The 23,894-nt window shown below is 38.9% G+C and overlaps 1 protein-coding gene across 1 annotated transcript; it reads right to left on the bottom strand.

The window, feature by feature from the left end:
- Positions 1-3,661: 3,661 nt before the first annotated feature.
- Positions 3,662-18,763, bottom strand: USP44 (ubiquitin specific peptidase 44). Its single transcript, XM_085321249.1, has 5 exons — positions 17,244-18,763; positions 7,051-7,249; positions 6,450-6,558; positions 5,509-5,714; positions 3,662-5,141 (listed from the first exon to the last, which is right to left on the bottom strand). Exons 1-5 carry the CDS (start codon positions 18,678-18,680, stop codon positions 4,942-4,944), a joined length of 2,151 nt encoding a protein of 716 aa, XP_085177375.1. The 5' UTR covers positions 18,681-18,763; the 3' UTR covers positions 3,662-4,941.
- Between the last annotated feature and the right edge of the window lie 5,131 nt (positions 18,764-23,894).

Genomic DNA, 23,894 nt, shown 5'->3' on the forward strand with positions numbered 1-23,894 from the left:
TGCTGTGTAGCAGCCTGGCTTGTCGTGTAGCATGTATTTTAAGTGTGTATATATACATACATACAAATATATATATATGTATACATACTTCTAGGCCTTGTCTTTGAAAAGTTTAAGAAAGGACATTCTGAGAGGGAGATAAACCAAGCCCCTGTTAATACTTAGTGAGAAAACTGCTGTTTCATCTTCAACTTCATTACGTCGTATTACTGTCAGAAATAATAAAGTAATATCCTTATAACAGTAAATGCATGAAAACGGAGTAAGATGGGATCTGGGAAGGTTAATGATGTGATTTGTAAACATGACTGGAGTTTGTTCGTTTGATTTTTACAGGTGGCGCTTGGAGCTAGAGGAACTTTGCCAAAAACCTACTCGCGTCAAACATTTTTCTTACAGGACGAGAGTTAGGCTTTCCGTGGTTAATCATTTGCCAGGTTTTTACAGTTTAAACTTGTTGGTACACAGTATGCTGTGGAACATATCTATTAGCAGTTCATAAACAAAGGCAAGCAGGGGCTCTGTAAGTCAGTCACAAAATAATGCAAATGCTTTTATGAAGGTGTGCTTAAGAGGGAAAGACCACGTATCTTGAGAAATGCATAGTGCGCTTTAAAGCAAGACGTAATTTTTATAAAAATGTTTCAATATATATATTTTTTTTCTATGTGGAGTCAAGAGGCAGTTCTGGTTTTATAATCTGAGTTTTGAGTACTTTTTAAAGTAAAAAACATTTAATGTAGGCAAATGGGCTGTGATTTATTTTTAGGATTTTTGTAGCAAAAATTGATTTTTTGTTTTTGCCACGAGAGCCAACCAATTTGTATAATCAAGATTAAAATCCGTATAGTTTTTATACTGATGCTGACTTTTTTTTTGCAAAGCTGCAGTGTTTTTTTTTTTTTTTTTTTAATAGCTGTTGGGGAAAGCTAAAACCTTGTAGAGTAGGCAGTAGTCAAGGTAAAAAGTAAACCTTTTGTCTAGTTGTTTTTGAGCTTTAGATGTCTGCTCCCCCAGATTTTGCAAGAATTAAATTACCAGTTTTTCAGTCAGCCAAATCTCTGAAGCTCTTAAATTGATAAGAAGTTTATAGAAGCTTCATTTACCACTACCTAAAAGTGAAGATGTACAATTCCTCTGTATTCTATGGATGCACATTATCTGCTACCACCTGGAAAACTTCATTGCATTTCAGTTTCAAACTGGGCTGATTTGATCTGCATGACAGGACCAAGCACACCCTTCCCCAGYGTGCAGCCAGTGGAGGACTGGGAGGAGCAGCTGATACACCAGCTGGTTGCGCTGCCGTTCAGAGGGCCTGCCGCAGGCTGGAGAAATGGGCTGACAGAAACTTCACAAAATTCAACAAAGGGAAATGCAGAATCCTGCCCCTGGAGAGGAATAACCCCATGCACCAGTACRGACTGGGAGCTGACCAGCTGGGAAGCAGAGAGAGCCCTGGGGACACTTAAGTTGGCCATGAGCCAGCAATGTATCCTCATGGCATAGGGGACCAACAGCATCCTGGACTGCATTAGGCACCGTGTTGCCAGCAGGTTGAGGGAGGTGATCCTTCCCCTCTACTCAGCACCTGTGAGGCCACAGTTGGAGTACTGGGCTCATCACATGGTCATGCAGGAGTGAGTCCAGTGAAGGGCCACAAAGACMGTCAAAGATCTGGAGCATCTTTCATAGGAGGAGARGCTGAGAGCTGTGGGCTTGTTCAACCTGGAGAAAGGAAAGCTTGCATGGGGAGCRTATCAACATGTATAAATACCCACTGGGAAGTGAGTAAAGAAAGTAGATAAAGCAACGCTTCTCAGTGGTACCTAGTGACAGGACAGGCAGTGAGTGCAAAGTGAAACACAGGAAATGCCATTTAGGCATACAAAAAATATATTTTTAACTGTGATACTTGAATGCTGGATGAGGTTGCCCAGAGAGGTGGTAGTCTTCATCATTGCAGATATTCAAAACGTATCTGGCCGCAGGCCTGAGTAACCTGCTCTTGTTGACCTACGTTGAGCAGAGGAGGAGGTGGGCTGCACTAGATGTTCTCTAGTGGTCCCTTCGARCATCAACCATTCTGTGCCCTAGGCTCTGCTGGGTTCAGTAAGTGACCAGTTGAAGCACAGCAGACCCCTTCCATTGTCTCAGGGAAAAAGTAAAATCCCAGCCTCTCCCCTGAGGGACTGAAGAATAGAGTCTGGTGGCAAATTCATAAATATGCACAGAACAAGCCAGCTCGTGGCTAGTAATGTTTCMGTCTTGTCCAATAGTCTGGTGGTATGTTCATGCTGTGGCTGACTGCCAAAAAATTACTATTTATACAGACTGCAGTGAGGGGTCTGAAGCTTTCATGCAAACAATTACTGCACAACTACTTTTCCACGTTTTTATTAGTGGTGATTGCTTGTGCCAAGTTTGGCGAGGGTGGTGTATGGCGCACTGGTAATGAGGTAGCAGGTCTGGGCTAGTGCCCTCTGTCATCAAGGCAGTGACAGAGCAGAACCTTCAACCTGACCCTATTTTCCTGAACATAGATTAGAATGATGGTAGAGAGGAGAAAAGGGTTAGGGCTTCCTGAGAGACCACTGCGTGATAAGCTTTCTGCTACCCTGTGTTGCTAATAGAGCAAAGAGCTCTGGAACCAGCTGCTGGGCTGGCCTAGATCTCTTTGGAGATGGATGTAGGCCGCTCCCTCCAACGCGAGTTGCAGGGCTGCCGGCTCTGCAGCTTTACGGCTCCGCAGCCCTTCTGCTAGTGAGTTGTGGCACCCCGGCCTCGCGAACACTCACAGCTAAAACCCGCGTGAAGCAAGGCGCAGCACAATGGGGCGGACTGACACTCGGCACAAGCTTTACTCTCGCTAACGCGTACAGAGCTAGCTCGTAGGAATCAGCATTATGTTATGAACCAAAGCAGAAGCTGTTGAGAAGAATATCTGAGTTAGCTCAGGCTGGACTGAGCAACCATCTTTATCCCCCCCCCCAACCGAATTGCAGCTATAACTGAGTATTACTCAAGAAAACAGCAACAGAAAGATAACAGAGTTAGTTTGCTTAATATTGATGCTTGAGGCYGATGAATATTTTTTCTATAGCTCTCTAGCAGTCCCAGGATCAACTCCTCTATTAGTGTACGAGCATCTTTAGGGTCCCTGCTAACACGCTTCAGACGCCCTTGGGAAAAAGTGTCAGAAGGTTAGAGAAGAAATTAGCACAACTCCTCCCCTTCCTTTCTGTTCCCCTGAACTACCTCTAAGCAGACAGTAAAGTGTTTAAATTGCACTTTTCTGTCTTTTTCTGGCATGGAAATGAAAAGCAAAGTATATGAAAGATTGCATATTAGAGCAATCACAAGCAGATTTGTCCGCTTGCCTCTCTTCAGCAGGTAGGCCTGGCTAAAAGAAAGGACTAAGCTGCTTTTCACACTTCATTAGGATGAGTACAAGGCAAGAAGAGTCTGAGATCTGAAGTGACTATGTGCTTGCTATAATGAGACATTTTTCCAAATGTTAGATAGCAATGGCAGTAAAAGACTTACTTACCTTAAATCAGTGACAGATGGCCAAAGCAGTTATAGAGATAATGTCTTAGCCAGTGTTAGGGAAAAAACCCAACTGGATTTGATAATGTAGGAACTAATTCCAGTACACGCATTTTTTTGTCCACATTGAGGCATTTTATTGAGGTATAAACTTTGCAAAAGATGAGGTAACAATTTGCATAGGATTTATGCAAAATAAATTCACAACTAAAAAATTTATTTGGCATTAACTCCTGTATGTGGAGAAAAACTGACAGTTCAGGCTTGTTGGGATTCTCCTCAATGCACAGTTCTGTTAATGCTAGTGGTAGGACAATGAAGAAAGTACAGCAGTCGTAGCTAATGATGCCAAAGTCATATTTAAAGTATTTTCATACAAACTTTTACAGCTTCTTGTCACTGGTTTGTTAGAGTATTGAAACAGATGAAGCTTGCTACATTTCCAAGTCATCTTGTACAATGCATGAAAGGAGGTGCTAACTTTCTTGCAGCTATGATAGCATGGAGTTTTGTTTTCAAGAAAGCTTTTTAAATTATTGGAATAAAAAGCCCCTAGTTGTCAAAGTTATTACTTCAGATTTGGCACTTGAATTTTAAATTGTCAAACTGATTAAGGCTAAAAYATGGAAGTCTTAGTAAACATACATTCTTGTGCTATGAAACCACTCCTCTTTAAATACTTATATGCAAATAAGTACATGCTCCATTTCCTTAAATTTMATATTTTAAGAAGTTCTATAAATGTATATCTTTAGTGTAGCTCCCTTGAGGCCATGGGGAAAAGCTTGCAAACTAGTTTCATTTCAGTCATGTAGAAAAGTTTCCCAAGAAAAGTTTAGTTACTGGTTGACATGTAAAACACTCTTTGCTGGTGAATATTAATATTTAATATCTAGTAGCAGTTCCTGCAGATGTGAGAGTCATGTCCACAGACATGAGTCATGATATCAATAGAACTAAACTATAAAATGTACACAAGCATATATAGAAAATTAACCAGAAAAATATCAGTTGCCTGTTGAAAGTCATTTTTCTAAACCAATTTAAAAAATTTTCAAAATATAAAAACAGCTTAAAAAACCAAAACAACCAAAAAGACACACACACACACACAAAAAACCCAGCCTGAGGTAAGAGTTAAATGCAAATGGTAATCTTTCTTTAAAAAAATAGCTGTATTGAAATTCTAGGAACTTATAAAGTTACTTACTGTCAATAAAAATTTTTTACTAACAATTGTAAAGAGTACTTTAGCTAATATAAAAGTATATAGGCACTGTACACAGATTCAAAATAAAAAAGTAGTACTATACTGTACTTGTATTTCATTAAAAAAATATATAGTTACAACAATACAACCTTTTACCGTACACACAGTAAATTGGCTTTGGATTAGCTGCTACTGTTGTCTGTGGAACAGTCAGCTAATTCTGTGTGCTGCTGCCTTTCAGCTGTGCTAGGACACAACATTTTACCCTGTCCATTTTCCTGAGTAAGTCGCTGGCTGTAAAACAAAATGTAGGCTTGAGCCTTGCATACTTCTTCAATAGTGCACATGTTGAGTTTGGAATCATTGCAGTGTACCCAAAATCCTAGAATGAAGTAATACATCAAAGGAAATCATCAGGACACTGACCTGAGGTATTTGCCTTGTATTTGATAATTAGTGTTTAGTCCCAGTTTTTAAAAGTTGCATAGAAATATTACACTCTATATCTGCCTTTAAATGATAAAAGCCCAGTTAGCTTCTTTAGATCTGCAAGAGAATTTGTAACCAGAATAGGTTTAACTACCCAATACGAAGTTTGAACCATTCTTGGGTCTACACAGTGATTCTCATTTCAGGCAGGTTCAACTATAGCTGATYCCTTTTGCTTTTGAGAAAAGGCCATAAGCTTATTCAGTTATGAAATACGAGCACCCATTCTCCCATATTCTTACTCTTTAGTTTGTTCCTACCTCCTTCTGAATTGTAGCAGTAGGCAGTGTAGTGCCCGGAGCCGAATCCTTTCCCGTGATGCATTACTACAGCAGACAAGTCGTAGATAAAGCAGTCAGGTAAGAGAGACTTGAGGGATTCTCTGCAGCAGTAGGGTTCCATGTTCAGCATTTGCTCAAAAGTAACATGTACGCCAATCTTTTCACGATGATTGCGTCCTGACCACCTAGAAAATTAAGTCAAATGAAAATTTATTTTTTCTGAAGAAAAATATAGCATTTTGAGATGTTAGAACAGTTATCCTTGCTAGCATCTTCAAATAAAATACATACATACTAATTTTCATACATGTTTTTTTTCCAGGCTTCCTCTTTCACTTCTCCTTTATTTCAAGGCCTTTTAAAATATGTCCATGTGCCTGGTGAGAGAATGTTTCCCACATATTGTACCTTATTTTTATTTTTCTTCCTATTCAGGCCAGATTTTGTGCCAATGCCTTGACTAAGAGTTCAGAGAGATGCACTCTTCACTTCCTTACTCTCAGGCTAATACATTCATGTATGTGGTTATACGAGAGTTACRTGACACTTCAGACTGAATACAATCTCAGTTTGTACATTAGTGAATACGATCTTTCGCTCTACCTAACGAGATTAATTTTTAATCAACAGAGTTCACAGCAAGCTTACCAGGTTTGATTGAAAAAAAGGATGAGATAATTTCAGTATTAAAGTAGCAAGTAGCTAGTATCTAAAAGGTCAGTTCCCTGCTTAGGACATATCTTACTGATGTTTAATTAAACAGAGAAGATAAAAACTTCTAATAACTATTTCTCATCAYGCTAGTAAGCTTAATAGAATTCTCAAAGACTGATGCTGAAAACCATTAATGCCAAAGGATCAATGGAAGAGGACTAAATTGCTCAGTTTGCAACATTTAAGTTTGTTGTAGTACTACTTACCTAAACCGTTTAAGGTGTAATCTGAGAACCTGAGGTAGTCGACACACCATAAGCTGCTTCTGAGCTTCTGTGAGTATAACTGGTTTAGAAGAAAACTTCCTGCGTTTTGCTGAGGCCAAACACACAGTTACGTACATACAAATCTAAATAACAGCATATTTTTATGGACCTAAAAAGCTACCGAATGTACCTCCTTAAAAAGGATACGCTTTGTGATCCATTCTGCAAGGATTATTTTATAATTTAAATGTAAAATACCTGTGGTCCCTTAAGTTATTTACATTAACTTGGAAAGCTGATGGGTGCTTCAGCTGAGAATATCACAGTCCCCATTAGTGKGTGATTGATCAGTCTCAATTTAAGAGAAGCATCACATTTTAAACTATCCTTTGAATAATTTCGTCTTCTAGGTGGAGAGTAATAGCTGTCACAGCAACCATACCAGGACATAAGAGGAAGCATTTGGGGTTTGTTTGTTTGTTTGCTTTTAATGYTACATACTTTTAAGATTTGTAGTGTTTTCCTGCTACGCTTTTACTGTCTCTTTAATTTGTATTTTACATGGAAAATTTATGTCTGAGTACATACTGCCTTTACTCACTGTTGCACTGATCACATGCATATATCTTCCCTTCCAAAGCTTCAGTTTCTGTAAACTTGGCCAGCATTTCTGTCAGCAAACATKGATGTTGAGATGCCATCTCCTTGCCATTGCAGTGATACCTCTCAGGAAACTCCAGTGACAGGTCCCAGAATGGTTCTACAGTATTTGATTTATTGTCACAGGCAAGGCACGTAACCTGTAAAACAATTACTTCACGAGTTTCTCTCATTCAAAAAACTTACTTTGCTAAAAGTGTACCATAACAATGTAGCTTGAATTAAAAAAAAAAAAAAAAAAAAAAAAAAAAAAAAAAAAAAAAAGGCAGTTTTTCAGGGATCACTGATGCAAACAAAAGGCATAGTAATTTAACTGGAAAGAAATTGTATTTATTTTCTCTAATTTATTTTCTCTGAAGCAGCATGTCCAATACTGTTATCACAGAAGGGTAAGTATTCTAATGTTTTACTGAGAAACAAAAGCAGAGTCAAAATGGTCTGCCTGGGATTGTCCAAGGGAAAGCAGGTGGAGTCTCAGGAGCCTTTTCTCCAAAAAGAAATACTCCAAAAGGAATACGTACATGAAAGAGAAATTATAATTTAGCTTTAATTAAAAAAAAGAGCTGGGGTTTTTAAATTCATATCCTTCTTACTTTGTAAGTCTTCCAGGGAAGCCTGGATTGGGAAGCACACTTCTTCAAAGAAAAATTAACAGGTAAAAATAATTTATTTCTTCTTTCAGTAAGTGGATCCATCGTCACACTAGGGAAAGGACAAGCAGTAAGACAGAACATAAATAAAATGTCAAGAAATGAAGCCAGTCAACCTGGAAAATGCAAGATCATACAGCAGGGGAAGATTAATCTATGATAGACATTGAATTTTTAGGAAAGTAAACTAAAAGTAATAGTTCTTAAATATACTGGCAACACAGGACATGTGTACTTGCAATACAGTTCTCTAAAAGCCAGCTACAGCTGCTGATAGAAGTATCACACGTAGTCTGATTAGTCTTCTGCCAAAGGCTCTCCATCCTTCCTGATGATCCACATGGATGAATAATTTGTATGAGTAGCTGAACATACGCAGCAGTGAAACTACATTTGGCTGTAACAAGCCTAGTTCATACAGGCTGTAAAGAAATATCAGTAACTCTCCAATGTGTGCAAGACTAGAAAYATATTCCTGTTCATATATTCAATTCAGCAGTCAAAAGTATAAAATAATCCTAAAGAGCAGTTACCTGAGTTTTCCACTGTAAAAGAGGTATTTATTGGCTTAACAGTTGCAGGTGATCACTAACTCAAGCAGTGCTAAATTCACTGCTCTAGAGAGCAAAGGCACATTCTGAACAAGTCCACGGTAAATTGAATTTTAAAGGGACTCAGATAGCTTTGACACAGCTTCCAAGTCTCAGACACGCTGCCACAGTTCTCCAACAGTTAACAAACTTCCCTCAAAAATGATTAAAGGAACTCAAAGTTTTCATATGTTTCYCTGTCAAGACATTTAGCCATCAACTCAAAAAAAACAGACATCACCATTCATGTTTTGTAGTAAATGGAATATCAAATATCTACTTAAGTACGCAACCAGAAGGGTAACTAATTGCCAAAGGAAAGTCTCTAAGCCTGCTACCTATTTAGGAAAATACAAATTGTTTGGAATAGCTAATACAAAGACGTAGTAATAAAGGAATGAAGATCCACAAGGGATCTGAATATTATTTCTCAGACACGCCTCTGTGTTGCTSTTCTACATATATTTCAGAAAGAACTTTTCAGTCACATTAACACACCAGCAAAAGGGTAAAATTCACTCTTTTTTCAATAGCTCCTTTATTTTTCCTTTGAAAGCCTGCTATTGTGCCATTAGTCACCTTGCTTTGTCTGTTATTTCTCAATCATTTATATACAGTAAGAACAGATCTATCACTTTACAGTGACTTTCTTCCAGGTGTTCTTGTGAGTAATTCTCTATTTAATAAATGTAATAGCCTATATATGCTCTATGCATTAGCTACCTAATGCACATAGATATTGTACAGGCRCATGTGCAAGGGAATCCATTACTTTAAGTTCTAAGAACAAAGTGCCACTGTCTTGTTTGTAGACAACAAAAAGAAGCTGACTTTATATAGCACAAGAGGATTAACTTCTGTTTTAATGTACACTGACAGAAGCTTCTTTAAGTGCTAACATCTGGCAATGTTTCAAAGCCACAARTTATTAGTAATTCAGAGCTGGAATCTAGACTTTGAGACAAAAACGTTATGTTTGGCCACAGTTCAAGCTAACTCCAGCATAAACACAGAATGACTAATAGACTTCTGCTGTAAAAAGGGATGATTTTGGGGGCCAAAAAATTATTTAATTGATGAGTTACTTAAGCAGGAATTTGCTGAACACAAATACACACTGAAGATTAATGGGCTTAGGATAATGCATACACATGAACACAGTACAAATGATTTTGATAGGAGGTGTAAAATTTCATGTATGATATTAACAATCTACATTATTTAAAAGATCCTCTTTCCCTACTAGTTAATAAATACTGTCCCAAAGAATAAAAGACATAATTGGTCCAGCTTCAATTTTTGCCCCACAAAAAAAGTAACTGATGCAACAGTACTGTGTCTCATCTCCTCACGCGACTGCAAGCAAATCTGATATGTGCTGGTAGACACTTGTACTGAGACAGAGCTCCAGCTACCTCCTCAAATACWCGATGCTCCTCCCCTCTTCCACACKGTAAACTCTCAAAGTTATCTGAGATTTGCATATTTGCCACCAGCTAAGTTCCCCGCCACATCTGGAAAAGCGCATACCCAACCGCATCAGCTGCTGGGGRAAAAGTGCTGCTGTGCATGTTCTCTCTCAGTGAGAAATGAGAGGTAAATCGGGGCTGGAGCGAAGATGAACTGATTGCAAGTATTTTTCTTAGCCAGGCCAGAGCCTACAGCTGGCAGCAAGCAGGATCCTCACCCCTCGGTGGAGCCCATCTGCACAGCCCAGTTTGCAGTGTCAGGGCCGTTTACACTGCCATTTACAGGGAGCCATTTACACTGCCGCACAACAAGCCCATGACTTCTGCTTTTATTTAAACAGAATTCCTTTATCTCATGCTCCATTAATAGTCCCTCAGCACAACCAAGCTTTTGTGCTTTTAATTAAAAGCATTGACATTTTATAAATGGTTCATAAGTAGTTTGAATGAGTTGTGCAAATTAAAAAAGACAAACACGAATGGGAAGAGCTGGCAAAAAACTACATCTACTCAATAGAATTTGATGGTATGAGTATGGAGGACAGTAAGAGAAAAGAGTTTGCTCTAGTACTCTGGTTAGTGACATGTACCTTCATTATTATTACATTTTACAAATTCAATGTTTAATTCTACCTCCTCATCATATTTTAAAACCGTTATTTTAAGAAGTCTARTGCTGTGATTTATAACAAAACTACACGAGAAGTTTACATGACAGCAAAGCAAGTAAATTGCTGTTTTTAGCTTGTTTGGCATCCCTATTTTGCATTTGCCCTGCGCACCCTCTCATGCCTTGGAACACGGGTAGTAAATACAACTGTTTGTTTGGTTAAAGCTCAGTATTAAACCGTAGGCCTGAAAGGAGCAAGATCAGGTTGCTTGACTCAAGCTAAACAGCCAGGTCACTCAGAAGTATCTTTGTGCTAACAGTAATAATTTGACAGCTGCCCTTKCCCTGGATGGTATTCAGCCTAAATGCAGCCAAAGAAAATAGWTAGCACATTGCTGCTGAGGAAGCTAACCCCAACATCAGCTCTGTTCTTCCTATATTGCCTGCACCTGCCTGGAATAAAGATAGCCATTACTATCTCTGCTCTCGTGTTTTTGATTTTAAGAATACTTAAGACAGCCCTGTTTTGTGCTGTGCTAYTACTTAAGTTTTTACTATTTGGAGACACCTACATGAAAATGTAGTAATTGATTTTTTTCCACAGTAAAGTAATCAAAATAGAATAGAATAGAAATCAAAATAGAAGGGGGCTCCTAGGAACATGCTATCATAGGGAATTCCACAACACTACAGCCCATACTGTATTTCTTCAGATGTAAYGATGATGACAGAGCTTTATGCTGATGAGTATGGACCATCACCAAAATGAATCGAATCTATTTAACAGAGTATCACTAGCAAAACCACAGCAAATTGTGATCTGGRGTTCAATATTTTAAGTTACTACAGAGTAACTTAAAACACCACCTGCACATAACTGAAAATCAACTTGACAATGATTTTACAATCCAGGCCACACAGAAAAGCACAGATACTAATACCAGAACAGAGAAATCAGCATATGGCTTAGGGATGGGTTAAACTGCAAATGCTCCTATAACCTACCTCAAGTATTCATAGCTTTTTATAGCCTTTAGTCTATTCAGTCTGAGAGAATTCATAACTATAACTGCACAACAGTCACCCTCATCATTCACCCCTAAGCTTAAATTTATATCATACTAACCAAATAGGGGAGAAAACCTCTCTCCCACAGAGATTTCTCATATCCCCTTCTCTCAACCATTTTGTCCCAAAATACACTGGTTGACCAAATAAAAGGAAATGCCTCTCCTTACAAGCCTTGCTTCCCTTAAATCTTTAAACCTACTTCGCATACTATATTTGTTAGAACCTACTTCACTATTTGGGTCTCTTGTATATTCATTTCTGCGGAAATACGTACTGTTCTTGCAGTGCTTAGCAGGGAGGGAAGTGGGCATTTTGCTGAGATGCTGTCTGAAACRTCATTAGTACGAAGTCTGACCACTTGGGGGAGAGGGAGTAAAACATGTCTACAAATAACAAAAACTTTAGCTCTTACGCAGTATTGCTATATAAGTGGTCAATTATTAGGAAAAAAAAACAACAAAAACRCACACTCATCACCAAACATAGGTTAGCTCTAAGAAGAGCAAGCACCCAATTACAACTTTGTCCTAGAGGAAACCTCAAAGCACACCAGCACAGCCAGTGCTCTTCATTCACTTCCATTGCTRTGTCTGGTGTTGCTCTACCAGAAATCTAGCCCAAGAGCTTGACAGGAGGCACAAGATTTGAATACAGCGGACTCCTCAGAAAAGACTTTCTGAAACTGCCCCAAAGAAAACCTAGTTTCGAAAGGGTCCCTCACCAGTTGAAAAAGATGATAAAAATGGTATGTGACCAGGTATTTCTTTGGTCATTTACAAAAAAATTTTAATTTACTCAGCAGTACTATAAAGGAATCATAGTTGTTTGCTGCTTTGCAACATGTGCCAGTTTACAATTAAACACTGTATTCATATTTCAACACTAATTTTTAKTCTTTGAAGCAGGCAGACAAGTAGCTTTAATATAAATCAGCACAAATCTTATTTCTGCCCCTGCCTTACTGGGTCTCTTTTAGTCACAGAAAACATTGATTATCCTTCTCCTTGCCTTGAACTAGCAGCTTTCCCCATTTAAACTGAAAGGACAGAGGAAGTTGGCCAATGTCATTGCAAGGCCACTCTCAATCATCTTGGRAAAGGTCATTGCGATGGGGGAAGTTCCTCAGGACTGGAAGAAAGCAAATGTCTCTTATCTTCAGGAAGGGCAAGAAGAAGGACCTGGGGAACCACAGGCCRGTCAGCCTCACCTTGACATATGGGAAGATGATGGAGCAATTTSCAAACATATTAAGGACATTTTTTAAATATAGTTCAGGGTGGTCAAGGACTGGACCAGGCTGCCCAGAGGAGCTGTGAATTCTCCATCCTTGGAGATGCTTAAAACACAGCTGGACCTGTCCTGAGCAGCCTGCTCCTCTAGTTGACCTTGTTTTGAGGTATCAGAAAAATCAAGAATGAAACCTGAGCAACTGAGGTAAGACAAGCAATTTTTAGTAACAAAAAAGGTTTCTAAAATAACCATTGGATCTTCAGTAATTATTGACTATTCTGTTATTAGATTCAAATATACATTCACATCTCTTTCCATCTAACACAAAATTAACAATACTAAGAGATTCACAAATTCAAAAGACTATTTTGGCATTATGTAAGCAWAGGTATCAATATTTAGATTCTCTCTATAATATTGGCTTACACTAGAGTCATTTTTTCTGGTAAATTCTTACGGCAATGAGGTTTATTTTAAAAATTGAGGTTTTTCAGGTTTTACCACACAGTATTTGATGGGCAAAAGGACAAGAGATAAGGTGCATATAGTATCAATTTTCCTTAAACTACTATTAAGTTCCAGAAGCTCCATGTTATATGAGATGAACTGGAAGATAGTTACAGTGTGCAATCCATTTGGGAAGTATGTGCTAGACTTCCTTTTCAAGAGGAAATTAAATTGCCCTTAATATAAGATATCCTGGCAAAAAATTAAAAATTGGTTTAAGTACACACATGGGTTTCTGCTAGGAAGAATTCTGGACACATGGGGCARAAGTTTTCCAATGCAGTGCTGAAAATACACCTTAGCTTTGAAAGCTAAAGTCTGTTAYTTCAGTTTTCAAGATGTCTAAAATATACCTACCTACTTCCTTGTTTAATATGGACAAAACTAAAAATATATTTCAGTTAGTATTTTTTTAATATTTAACTTTAAAAACTGTTCCACACTGCTATTTAGCTAGAGTCATTTTAAAATCACAAGCCAAAAGACTTTTTAAATAAAGACTGTGGCTAACCTGTTTCAGTTCTTGAAGTTTACTTCAAATATCTGTGGATCACTATAGGTCACTTTACCACTGGCAAATAACTTCATAGTGTAATACTCTTCTTTCCCACTGAAGGGCTCCAGGAYTGGAGAGAGCAGGTATCCTTTCTTCCACTAGAGTACAAACACTGAGGGATTGTAAACAACTGGCATTTTAATAGATATATTGGGATCTTCTTGCAGTCCCAAGTGGGATTGTGAAGGAAGAACCAACTTCTCCAGTGCATCTGCACCTGAGAGCAGTTTTCTATATAAAGACTCGTTTGCCCTAGAAGCACTAYACCACATCTTGCTGCAGGCAACCACTGGAGGAAGACTAGCATGCAGAAAAGGAAAGAATAGAGGGTGAGGGTTTTGTAGCTATATATCCTATCTCTACTCTCTTTAGATGCATTGGGTATTTAAGTTTCACAATCTGTACTGGAGAGAAAAAACCTCTAATCCTAGAAAGGATGTTGGAATTAAAATTTCAAGTGGCAATCCAACTGTCTATGCCCACACCATTCTCAGAGTTACTCATTATGTAGCTTAGCATTCAATAAAACAGTAAAAGATATTTCAAGTGAAGAAAACATCAGGAAGTACCTCATAAAAAAACCCCAACCAATTCACCTAATTCTTTTGACATCACCCAAAGCTTTTCCTAATTATCAAAAAAGCAGTCTGAACAAGATTCTCACATGTCCTATTTTCTCCTCTTTCTTGATTCTGCAGCCAGGTATGGTGTTGAATCAGGCAGCCACTTCTATGGCAACAGACTGACGGCAAGCTCAGGATTATTACTTCCCTTTAAGTTAAAATAAAACAGCTAGGAGAAGAGGCAGAATGTTTTATTGCACATGTGAAAGTAATGTGAAACCTAAGTAAACATACAGTTCATATGCCTTSTATTAAGACTAGGGCATAGTATTCCTAAGGTTTAAAGGTCAAGTAGATTGCCTTTACTACACTTGAGTATCTCACAGCATCAAATATCTTTAACTAATACTTTCAGTGCAAACAAATGTATACTAAGTGTATTAACTTTTTAATCCTAAAATYGAAAACAGTTGCTGCAGAAAACCTAGTTTCTCAATTCCCCCCTATTCACTGAATTAAGGTGAATTTTACAAAATATTCTGGATCAAAATCCCATCCTAGTTTCAATAAACACAACAGCCCATGGTTTCGACTATCTTAAAAGTGAGAAACTGTAGCACTGTTAGAGCATGTAAATAGATAAAAGTTAAGCAYATAAACACAAGCATACAGTCTCTGATTTTAAGCATTTGTATTATGAAAGATGTGATAGCTGAGCAAGAAGTTGTTCATATCTTTCCATCCCTGCAAGGATGTTTTCTTGCCACACACACTTAAACAAAAACCTTTATGATGGCTGTTGGTGCCAGTYCTGGCTAAACATGGATGGATGAATCTTACTGAGAGGAGGAAAAATAATTGCCTAACAGTTTGTAAGGCTCATTCTTCCTTGATAAAACTTGTTCAGGTACCTTAATGATTCAGACCCTGGTGTTTGTACATGCAAGAAAAGTATAGATCTTCAAGGGTTACYTTATGCTGCATATCATGTTCAAAAGAGCTAGAGAAAAACAAAACTGGAAAATAGGACAGAAGATACACTGGGAGGTGAATTTATGGACATTGCCTGTGAAATTGCCTAATGAGTTGGTGATAAATTACTTCAGATCAGCAGTCTCAATACACTTGTTTTTTGGTCTCCCTCTCTCTTGGCATTCTGAAGTTTACCAAGGCTGTATCTTGCAYATGGGCATTGATCAGCTGCAGTAAAAGAGCTACATATTGCAGTTGCAAAAGTCACAAGATAGCTCAAACCTGTTTAATYTCCTTTCAGGCTCACTCAGTGACACTTGAGTGATTTCTCACTTATTCCTCTCTCACTTTCAGGAAGATGGGAGGATTTCTAGCCACAAGGCCCTTCACACAACAAGGAGAAATGTCTAAAAGTAGTGGTATTATTTAAATTTTGATTATCATYTTCAGAGCCCTGGTAATCCTTCCAGCAAATGACTCCTGTAAGAAGGCAATGCAACCAAAGCCTTGTCATTTAGAATTCTTCAGCAACTACCTGGTTTTACTGTCAATGTTACTATTTTGGAAAGGAATGTGATTTTCAAATAGWAAGCTGACATAATATAAAATAAAATAAAATGACATAATAACTACACTAGACGCATATATTGGTGCAACTCTGATACAAGATATGTTGGCTACTTTGAGAAAAGTAGGTATGCCAACAGAAGTGCGCTTATACTGCGCCAAATAGAAGGTGGAGAAGGATGATCCATTTTTATCAGTAGATTATAGCAGTTTCCTGTAGTTAAMTAAGACCTAGAATTTAACATATGTTGAAATGCAACCATAATTTTAAAAGCTCTGTTATCTTATTACRAAGTGTATAGATGTAACAGCAGATAGCAAACCTATCTCAGTTATAGAGCACTTTGATTTCTAGCTTCCCATACTAAAACACTAAACCATCAACCGAGAGAATAATGCCAACATCTACTTTTTTGTTTTGTCTAAAATCGCTGCTCATTTACACAGAATATCTTTTAATGTTTCTGCACTATCTCAGTAACATATGCACATATACACTAAAGACCACTTCTGAGACTTCGTCAACCTCTATTCTTGTTGTTGCAATTTAGTTGGTTTTTTTGATGAGTTTAACAGAAACCAGCTTTTCTGTCAGTTCAGTTCTCAAATCTTTGTACACATACACAGTTGGGATATGCCTAACAGTTAAGTGGATACTTTGAAGTACTTAACAGGAAGTCAAGAAAAAAAAAAAAGGTAGTAGTCAGGCAGAGAAGAGGAAAACAACCATTGCCTCCACCCCACAAATTTGGTTTCTGTGTTGACAGAGCCTTCCATATCTCCATGTAGTGGGAAGGGTCAGTATCCCTGTTACAGCATTTGTAAGCAGGAATGTCAGCTCATGTTCAAAGTACTTACTGAAATAATGCAAATGTTTTCCTGCTTAGCAAGTATTACATAATTTCCACGTAGWCCAGATTAACATCTTTAACACCTTCTTTTATCTAGCATCATGATAGCCAACTAGGTGCTTAAACTGTAAATTCATTACTCCATGACAGTTGATGCCTAACAGTAAGGTCATGCGGTTCTCAGCAGTCCTGTATTCCTTGAGCGCTTGTATCTCGTTTAAGCAGACGCGTTAGGCAAAGCTACATTCTCTTGCAGGTCCTTTGCTCTCAATAATGTATTACAAGAGTGTGGCTTACAATATCATACTTATAACTGTTATATTTACCAAGTGCCTCTTCTACTGAAAGTTTTAGGAGTACCCAGGTGATATTTCTATTTTAGCTGTCTACAGTATATCCACCACGCTTACTAATCTTTGAAGTACGTCTATCATTGACCAATGTCAGTTGGTAGCTACAAATCACTAAACAGTTGAAAACAAAACAAAAACCACATACCTGGCTTAGGAGCTGTCCATGAAAAATGGTGTTAACCACATTCAAAACCTGTTTTATAAGTTTCCTTTGCGAAGCAGGGATGAGAGCTGGATATCTGGTCCCTGTGGTCTCTAGTTCCTTCTGTACTTTATCTAAAAGTTCACAGAGGAATTCCTGAGCATCCTGTTGGGCATATCCCCTGAAGGCTGGAATTAGTCTCCATACAGAGTGGAGCATGGCAAAAGGAGATACCAGCGCCCACTTGCCAGACCACATAACTTGGAAAAGGGTATGAAGCTCATGGCAAAGAGAAATATGCTTTGAACTTGGCTCTCTGGGCTGAATWAGTTCCATATTTCTACTTTTCGATGCTCCTCCACTTAATCCAGAAGATAAACTAGGTCGTCTCACAGAAGATGACGATCCCTTTACTTTTTCATGGTTGTCATTCACATGTAATGCTGAGGCACTAACTGAAGGGTGTTTAGATGAAGATCTTGTTTTACCATTGGCTGCTGTTGCCAGTAGTTCCTGAGTTTGGCTAAGATCCAGCTTTAAAAAGCATTCACGAAAAATATGCAAGTGACTTAATACCTGCAGGATAGAATTCATATAGCATGTATTTCCCAGGTTTCTTAGTCCTGTTACACCAGGAGTTACTGTGGGCCTTCGTTTAAGTGGAGAGTCACTTATTTTTTTCAATCTTACATCATTTGAGGTATACATTTCTTTCAACTCTGCCACAGATTCCTCATCCTGTGATGTTTTCGGCATGCAGGGTGCTGTTTTTGAGAACATTCTGCTTTGATTTTGCAAGCGACAGCTTTTTCTCGGAGGCATCTTTTCCATCTCTGCTTTTAACTGCCGCTTTCGCTCCTGCCTTCTCTTTCTAGCTTTGTCTCTTTTTTTCTCTGCTTCTTCCCAACGCTTTTCTTCTTCTAAAATCTTCTTTCCACTAGGTGTCAACCCGAGCCACGATCTGAATATTTTGCCCATGAACGCATGCCTTCTGTGCCAGAGTGCTGTGAACATGCGGTCCTCTTTCCGGAGCAAGGCTTGGGCACCGTCATGTGAAAGATAAGAGTCATCGCTTGTACCCATAGAACGCAAAGTCCTCCCACTACGAGTCGTGCACTCATAGTTTTGACTCTTGATTGCACTTAATGTGCTTCGCAACAGTTTTAAGTCACCAGTTGCGTTATCATTAAGAACATAATCATCACAGAGATAACAGAAAACATACAACTCATTTACTTCCAATGCCACTGGGTGACCCTTCTCCTGAAAGTGCTTTAGTGCATGCTCTTCAATATATCTTCCACATGCCACGTGCGAGCAGCTGAGGCATGCCCACACAGATTCAGTAGTATTGCAGTCCACGCAATGCCATTTCTGAGGATTCAGAATGGAATGATCTTGGGCCAGCCGCAGACGCCCTATGTGCTTACACTTATCCATGTTAAAATTGAAATGCCAGAGAAACTAGTGAAAAATCACTATTTTCTGTCCATGATATTTCAATCTGCAACTAAAAAAAAAAAAAAAAAAAAAAAAAGCTTTAAGCTACAGTTCATAAATACCCGACTGCATCGCTTTAAGTGTGGGTATAACATATAACAAACTCACACCTCAAGTCAAGATTAATCTCCATCCAACTAATTCCCACCATTAAGAACACAGAAAGGCACCCAGTTATCTGGAGTCACAATCAACGTTATTATCAGTGGTTTGACTGGGACACTCTGGAACTAAATGACCTGCATACAACTGTTCATACTCCTAGTACCATACTCCAGTACCTTCTGGCTCAGGACTGAAGCACACCAGCGTCTTTAGACTAAGCCTGTTTTTTCCAAAGAACACTGAATTAGTTAAAACACATTGTTCTAGACTCTAGATAGAAACTAGACTCTAGATAGGAGTCTAGTTTTATCTAGACTCTAGATAGGAGTTTAAAGGTTCCTATTAATTCTACTCCTCAGCATAGAGATGCAAACAAAACTGTTTCACTTCGATTTGTTTGCACACTCCCACCAGTTTGGATAAATGAGGCTTTATACAACTTAAACCATTAATTAAACCACACCTTTAATTAAATCACTGCACCTTTGCACTGTGGCAAGCCCATTATACCAAAGCTTTCWACAATAACATATCTTCCATAAGTACATTTTAACTTGTTTAATACCTCTGAAAAGCGAAGGTAGCCTGGAAAAGCAGGACTCAAGTTCCTCATAAGACAGAAATACCACAAGGGATACACCTAAACTGATGCAACCTTTATAAAAAGTACTATTTTGAAAAGATTTTTCTAATCTATGGCTTTAAAAAAAATCATTCAATAAATYGGCTAACACTGGTCTACATCCTCTTATAAGTCTATGTGGTAGGATTTATTTATCCAAAGCTGCTACATTTGCTTTCTCCCAGAAAGGGCATTTACCTAAAATAAGTAGGCTCTGACTGACAGAATTAAGACAACAATGATTCGTTATTTCATTATGTTTTTGCCATCTTTAGACTTTCCAATCTAGCTGAGAGATGTTATATAGATAAAATATGTCAGGAAGTGATTATATTTGATCTGGAGAGTTTCTGCCCATGATGTCACTTACTAGGAGGGCTAAGTAGCACACACCACCASCATCACTCAGCACATTTACTGCCAGATGAAATAGTTACTCACCTGAGAAGTACCAAGTGCTTCTCAAATATAAAGGTTATGCCAAGCAAGGTAAGTGTTGCCATTACAAATGAACAGATATTGTGGACCTGGCCTAGGCTTTACAACATCCATGCAAGGTTCAGGATAACAGATTTTACAGATGTGTAAATCATTCCATGGAAACATTAAGTGATTTAGACAGCTCTAGATGGAAGCTAAAAGGCTATAATTCCAGCTATTATCACTGAATATGCTACTATTCCTCCATTTTATCAGTCCTGAAATACAAAATAGACCAAAAAAATCTCTAACTTTGTTAACTAGGTTGTGACATTGTGCCAGTTACCACTCAAGGAGTCGTAACATCAGATGACCTAACACTAAAGGAGGAAAACAGCTAAGGAGTTGCATCTGGCTAGGAAACTAGTTTCACTTTTGGTATAGTACTTAGGTAAAACCTGCATTATAGGATTTAACAAAGTGACTTTGTCACGCAGCTAATGCTTTTTAAAGTGTTACAATACAGTTGCAAGTATAAGAACTGTAACAGTTCTCTAAGTATGTAGTAGCAGGTAATTAGCATCTAGCATTATTCCATGTTGTATAGTTCTTACTCTATRATATAGAAAAGGTTGAGCCAGCTGTAGTGAAATTAAAGCGTATACAGTTTTATATGCCCATGTTTATCATTCTTATTCAGTTGTCTCCAGTCCACAGTAAGTACAACAAACAATTTTAGGCACCATAATTTCTGGGTATCCATTCAATAATTCCCAGATCAAATATTAGCCATAGGGTCTTGTGGGAGGTCAAGATGCTACGGTCACCAGATCATGGAAATAAGTCCTGCTGCACTTTTTCAGCTTGCCAGCACTGCAAACATCCATTCCTTCTAAAAAGCAGTGTATTGATAGTCTGCTAATGAGATTCTTTAAGAATTAATTACATAATAAGTTTGCAAGAATTAAATACTGTAGATTTAACTTATCTTTGCTTTTGGGCTAACCAAAACAGACTTTCTCTTTTCCTAGGTACAACACACTAACAACCACTGAACAGCAGTAACTTGTTACAGTCACCGAACAGCAGTAACCACTCTTACTCACTTAAGAAGTTAAGTGTAAAACATAGTTCTTTTACAGTGCTTCCTCCATCTCTGTTGAACATCATGCTGTTCAGTGGCCTGACAGTTGCACCTAAAAGCTTTAGTAATATGAAGACCTCTTTGTTACTGATGCACTTCTAGGACATCTGTATAGCCAGATATACTGGGAAGGAAAATTGGAAGTTGAAATTGCTGGACTTTAGTGGGTAAATCTTTGTCAGATCTTAAGATCTGAACTTCCTGATAGAATGGTCTGCCAAAAGCCTAAGGACACCTATCTTCTCAGAAGGCAAGCGGATATAAAAAATAAACAGCTTTATTCTTTCAGATGTAAAAAAAAAAAAAAAACTTAAATGTTTAAATGTCTGCTTTCCTTCAAAAGATGCAGGTGATCTGTACGTTCCTATGAACTATCTTGCTCTTGATAATATTTTTCAAATGGAAAAAAAAAATAAGAGGGCCTTAAGATAAGACACAGTGTTTACATAGTGATTTTTAAAAATAGCATAAACATATAGGATTGACCTGTCCAACTGCTCTGACTCACAGTACTGCTGTACTGAGAACAAAAGTAGTCCACTGATTTCAGAATGACCATTGTGCAAAGCAGGGCTGCTTCATCAAGCTTTTCATGCAAAAGTAACATGATTTCATGAAATTGCAAGATCAGCACCTTGAAAAAATAAAACCTCATGCCTCTCCCTCCACCAGCAACCAAGTCAGCATGACATTTTCCCACATACATYGATGTGGGCATGGAGAAAGGGGGGCAGAGGGGGAAGCAAACAAACTGGCATGGTAGAAGTTAGTTTCTTTGAAAAAAACATGAAGAAATCAAAACGTGCATTTTAGTCAAAGAGAAATGAATAGCTAAAAAGACTATGAAAAAGTTAACAGGAGAAAACTGAGACTTGAGCCGAGTGTCACACAGCACACTGATAGCACAAATGTTTTGAGATGTGGAGCACTGAAGTCCTGAGACTAAATCRAGTCACAACATCTAAAGCACTTGCCTTAGAACCAAGAATTGGCAAAATACTGGTAGAACTGCTAGGGGAAAAAAAATGTAACCTGGAGTGATATGACAGATAACAGTAGAAGAATCATAGAAGATACTGGCACTTATTCCTATTCCTGCTAGAAARGTACACCTGGAGTAAAATAGTACAAGCAAATGCTACAAAGTTGAAATTCCCTAAAGAAAGCTATTCAACACTAATTTGTGCAGTCTTGTGTCCTGAAGTTCAGTTCTTTGTGTGCACACACACAAAGAAACTGAGAATGAGTCGACCAGCACTTCAGAGCTCAAGGTCCTTCCCCCTGCCCCAGGCAGTGAGAACAGATCTGAGCAGAAGTAGGCAGCAAAATAGTAAACAAGTATTAACATACAAAACAGTACTATTGGAAGCGTTAAGTTGTATGGGAAAATAAGAGATGTATAAAAGTCTTCTCTTGTGTCAGTTTCACTTGCAAGAAAAAAAAATATATTCAAAACTTGACTTCTTGTTTCCACTGAAGCATATTTCAAGATTACTGGCATGCTTATGYCTTTAACCAGTTTTACTGCAAGAACAGCTAACAAATTGTGCATTTTAGGATAACGTTTTATCTGTGTTAAAACCAAAAAACCTAAGAAGCCAAGAAAATGGCAGCTCTTGTTCCATCTGTAAGTGTGCACTAGAAATCTTAAGTTTTATCCTTGCATATGTAAAATTTAAAAATCATAACTCAAATATAAACAAAAAGGAAAGCTTTTTTTCCTATTAGCGATTATTTCTGTAATTAATTGCATGATCAAACACCATCTCAAGCATTAGATGGGAAATTCAGTACCTGATTTTACTAAAAGTCAGCTACTAAAGACTACGCTTTTAACGTAACAGCTTCTAAATCAGAGGCCAACTGATATTCCTCAGGTTCAGCACCTGTTTAGTATTTGAAAGAGAAGAGAGTCACGGGTTATTTTCACCCGTGTCTTAAAAGTTTTAGGTGWGCGGTGTGTTAACTTGAAGTGAGACGCACCGTTTCGGCAGACGCCAATCTTTTATAAATGAAGCCAACCAAGCAGAACACTGATGCACAGAGCTTCGCGCAGCACCACAGTCCCGTAAGCAACAGCAGTTAAGGCTTAAGAGAACAAAGCCGCACTTTAATAAGTAATTCTGCAAACATTTTCTGGTTTCCATCAGCATAGTCCTGTGACAAGCATCCCCCAACCTCCTTTTATTTTTTTTAAATCTATACACCTCTTTATTTTATTTATTTTTTGCCAGCAAAGGAGTGTATGTACAGCGCACTGCCCGCCAGCAGCGCAGCTGGAGACCTCCTAGCTAAGGCTCTGCGATCATCAGGCGTTTGCGCCAGTACATCAGACACCGACACTGCCCTAAAGCCGAAACCCCGCGGTAGTTACTGCGACTAACTGCCCGCTCACTACAGTTGAGGATTCAAGGGGAACAGTCCGGGTTTTTCTTGCTGCTACGCACGCGGTAACTCTTGCTTAGCCTGCATATACACCTGACAGCTCTGCTAACTTAGAAAACGCCTGCTGGACTATTCCGCCGGCCCAGCCGCTGCGGGATAAAGGCGGCCCGAGCCAGTCACCGCACCAGCTGCCGCTAGAAACCCCATTTTTCAGCCCAGGGGCGACACTACCCCCCCCCGCCCAGCTCCCGCGGGGAACAACCGGCACTGAGCAGGCGCCCATGGGGCCGCTCCCCGGGGACGGGGGAGCCGCCGCGCCGGCTCTTCGCCCCGCGGGTGGCCGAGGGGGGCGGCAGAGCCGCCGCCGCCCGCACCCGTCACCCGCCGCTGCCGCCATCTTGTGCGCCCCGCGCCGCCGCCGCCTCGGAGCGGCCCCTTGGCGACGTCAGCGCCGCCCGCGCGGGGACCCTCCTCGCCG

This window comes from Rhea americana, unplaced genomic scaffold, assembly GCF_003343005.1.
Source record: "Rhea americana isolate MKP2758 unplaced genomic scaffold, rheAme1 scaffold_69, whole genome shotgun sequence".
NCBI lineage: Eukaryota > Metazoa > Chordata > Aves > Rheiformes > Rheidae > Rhea > Rhea americana.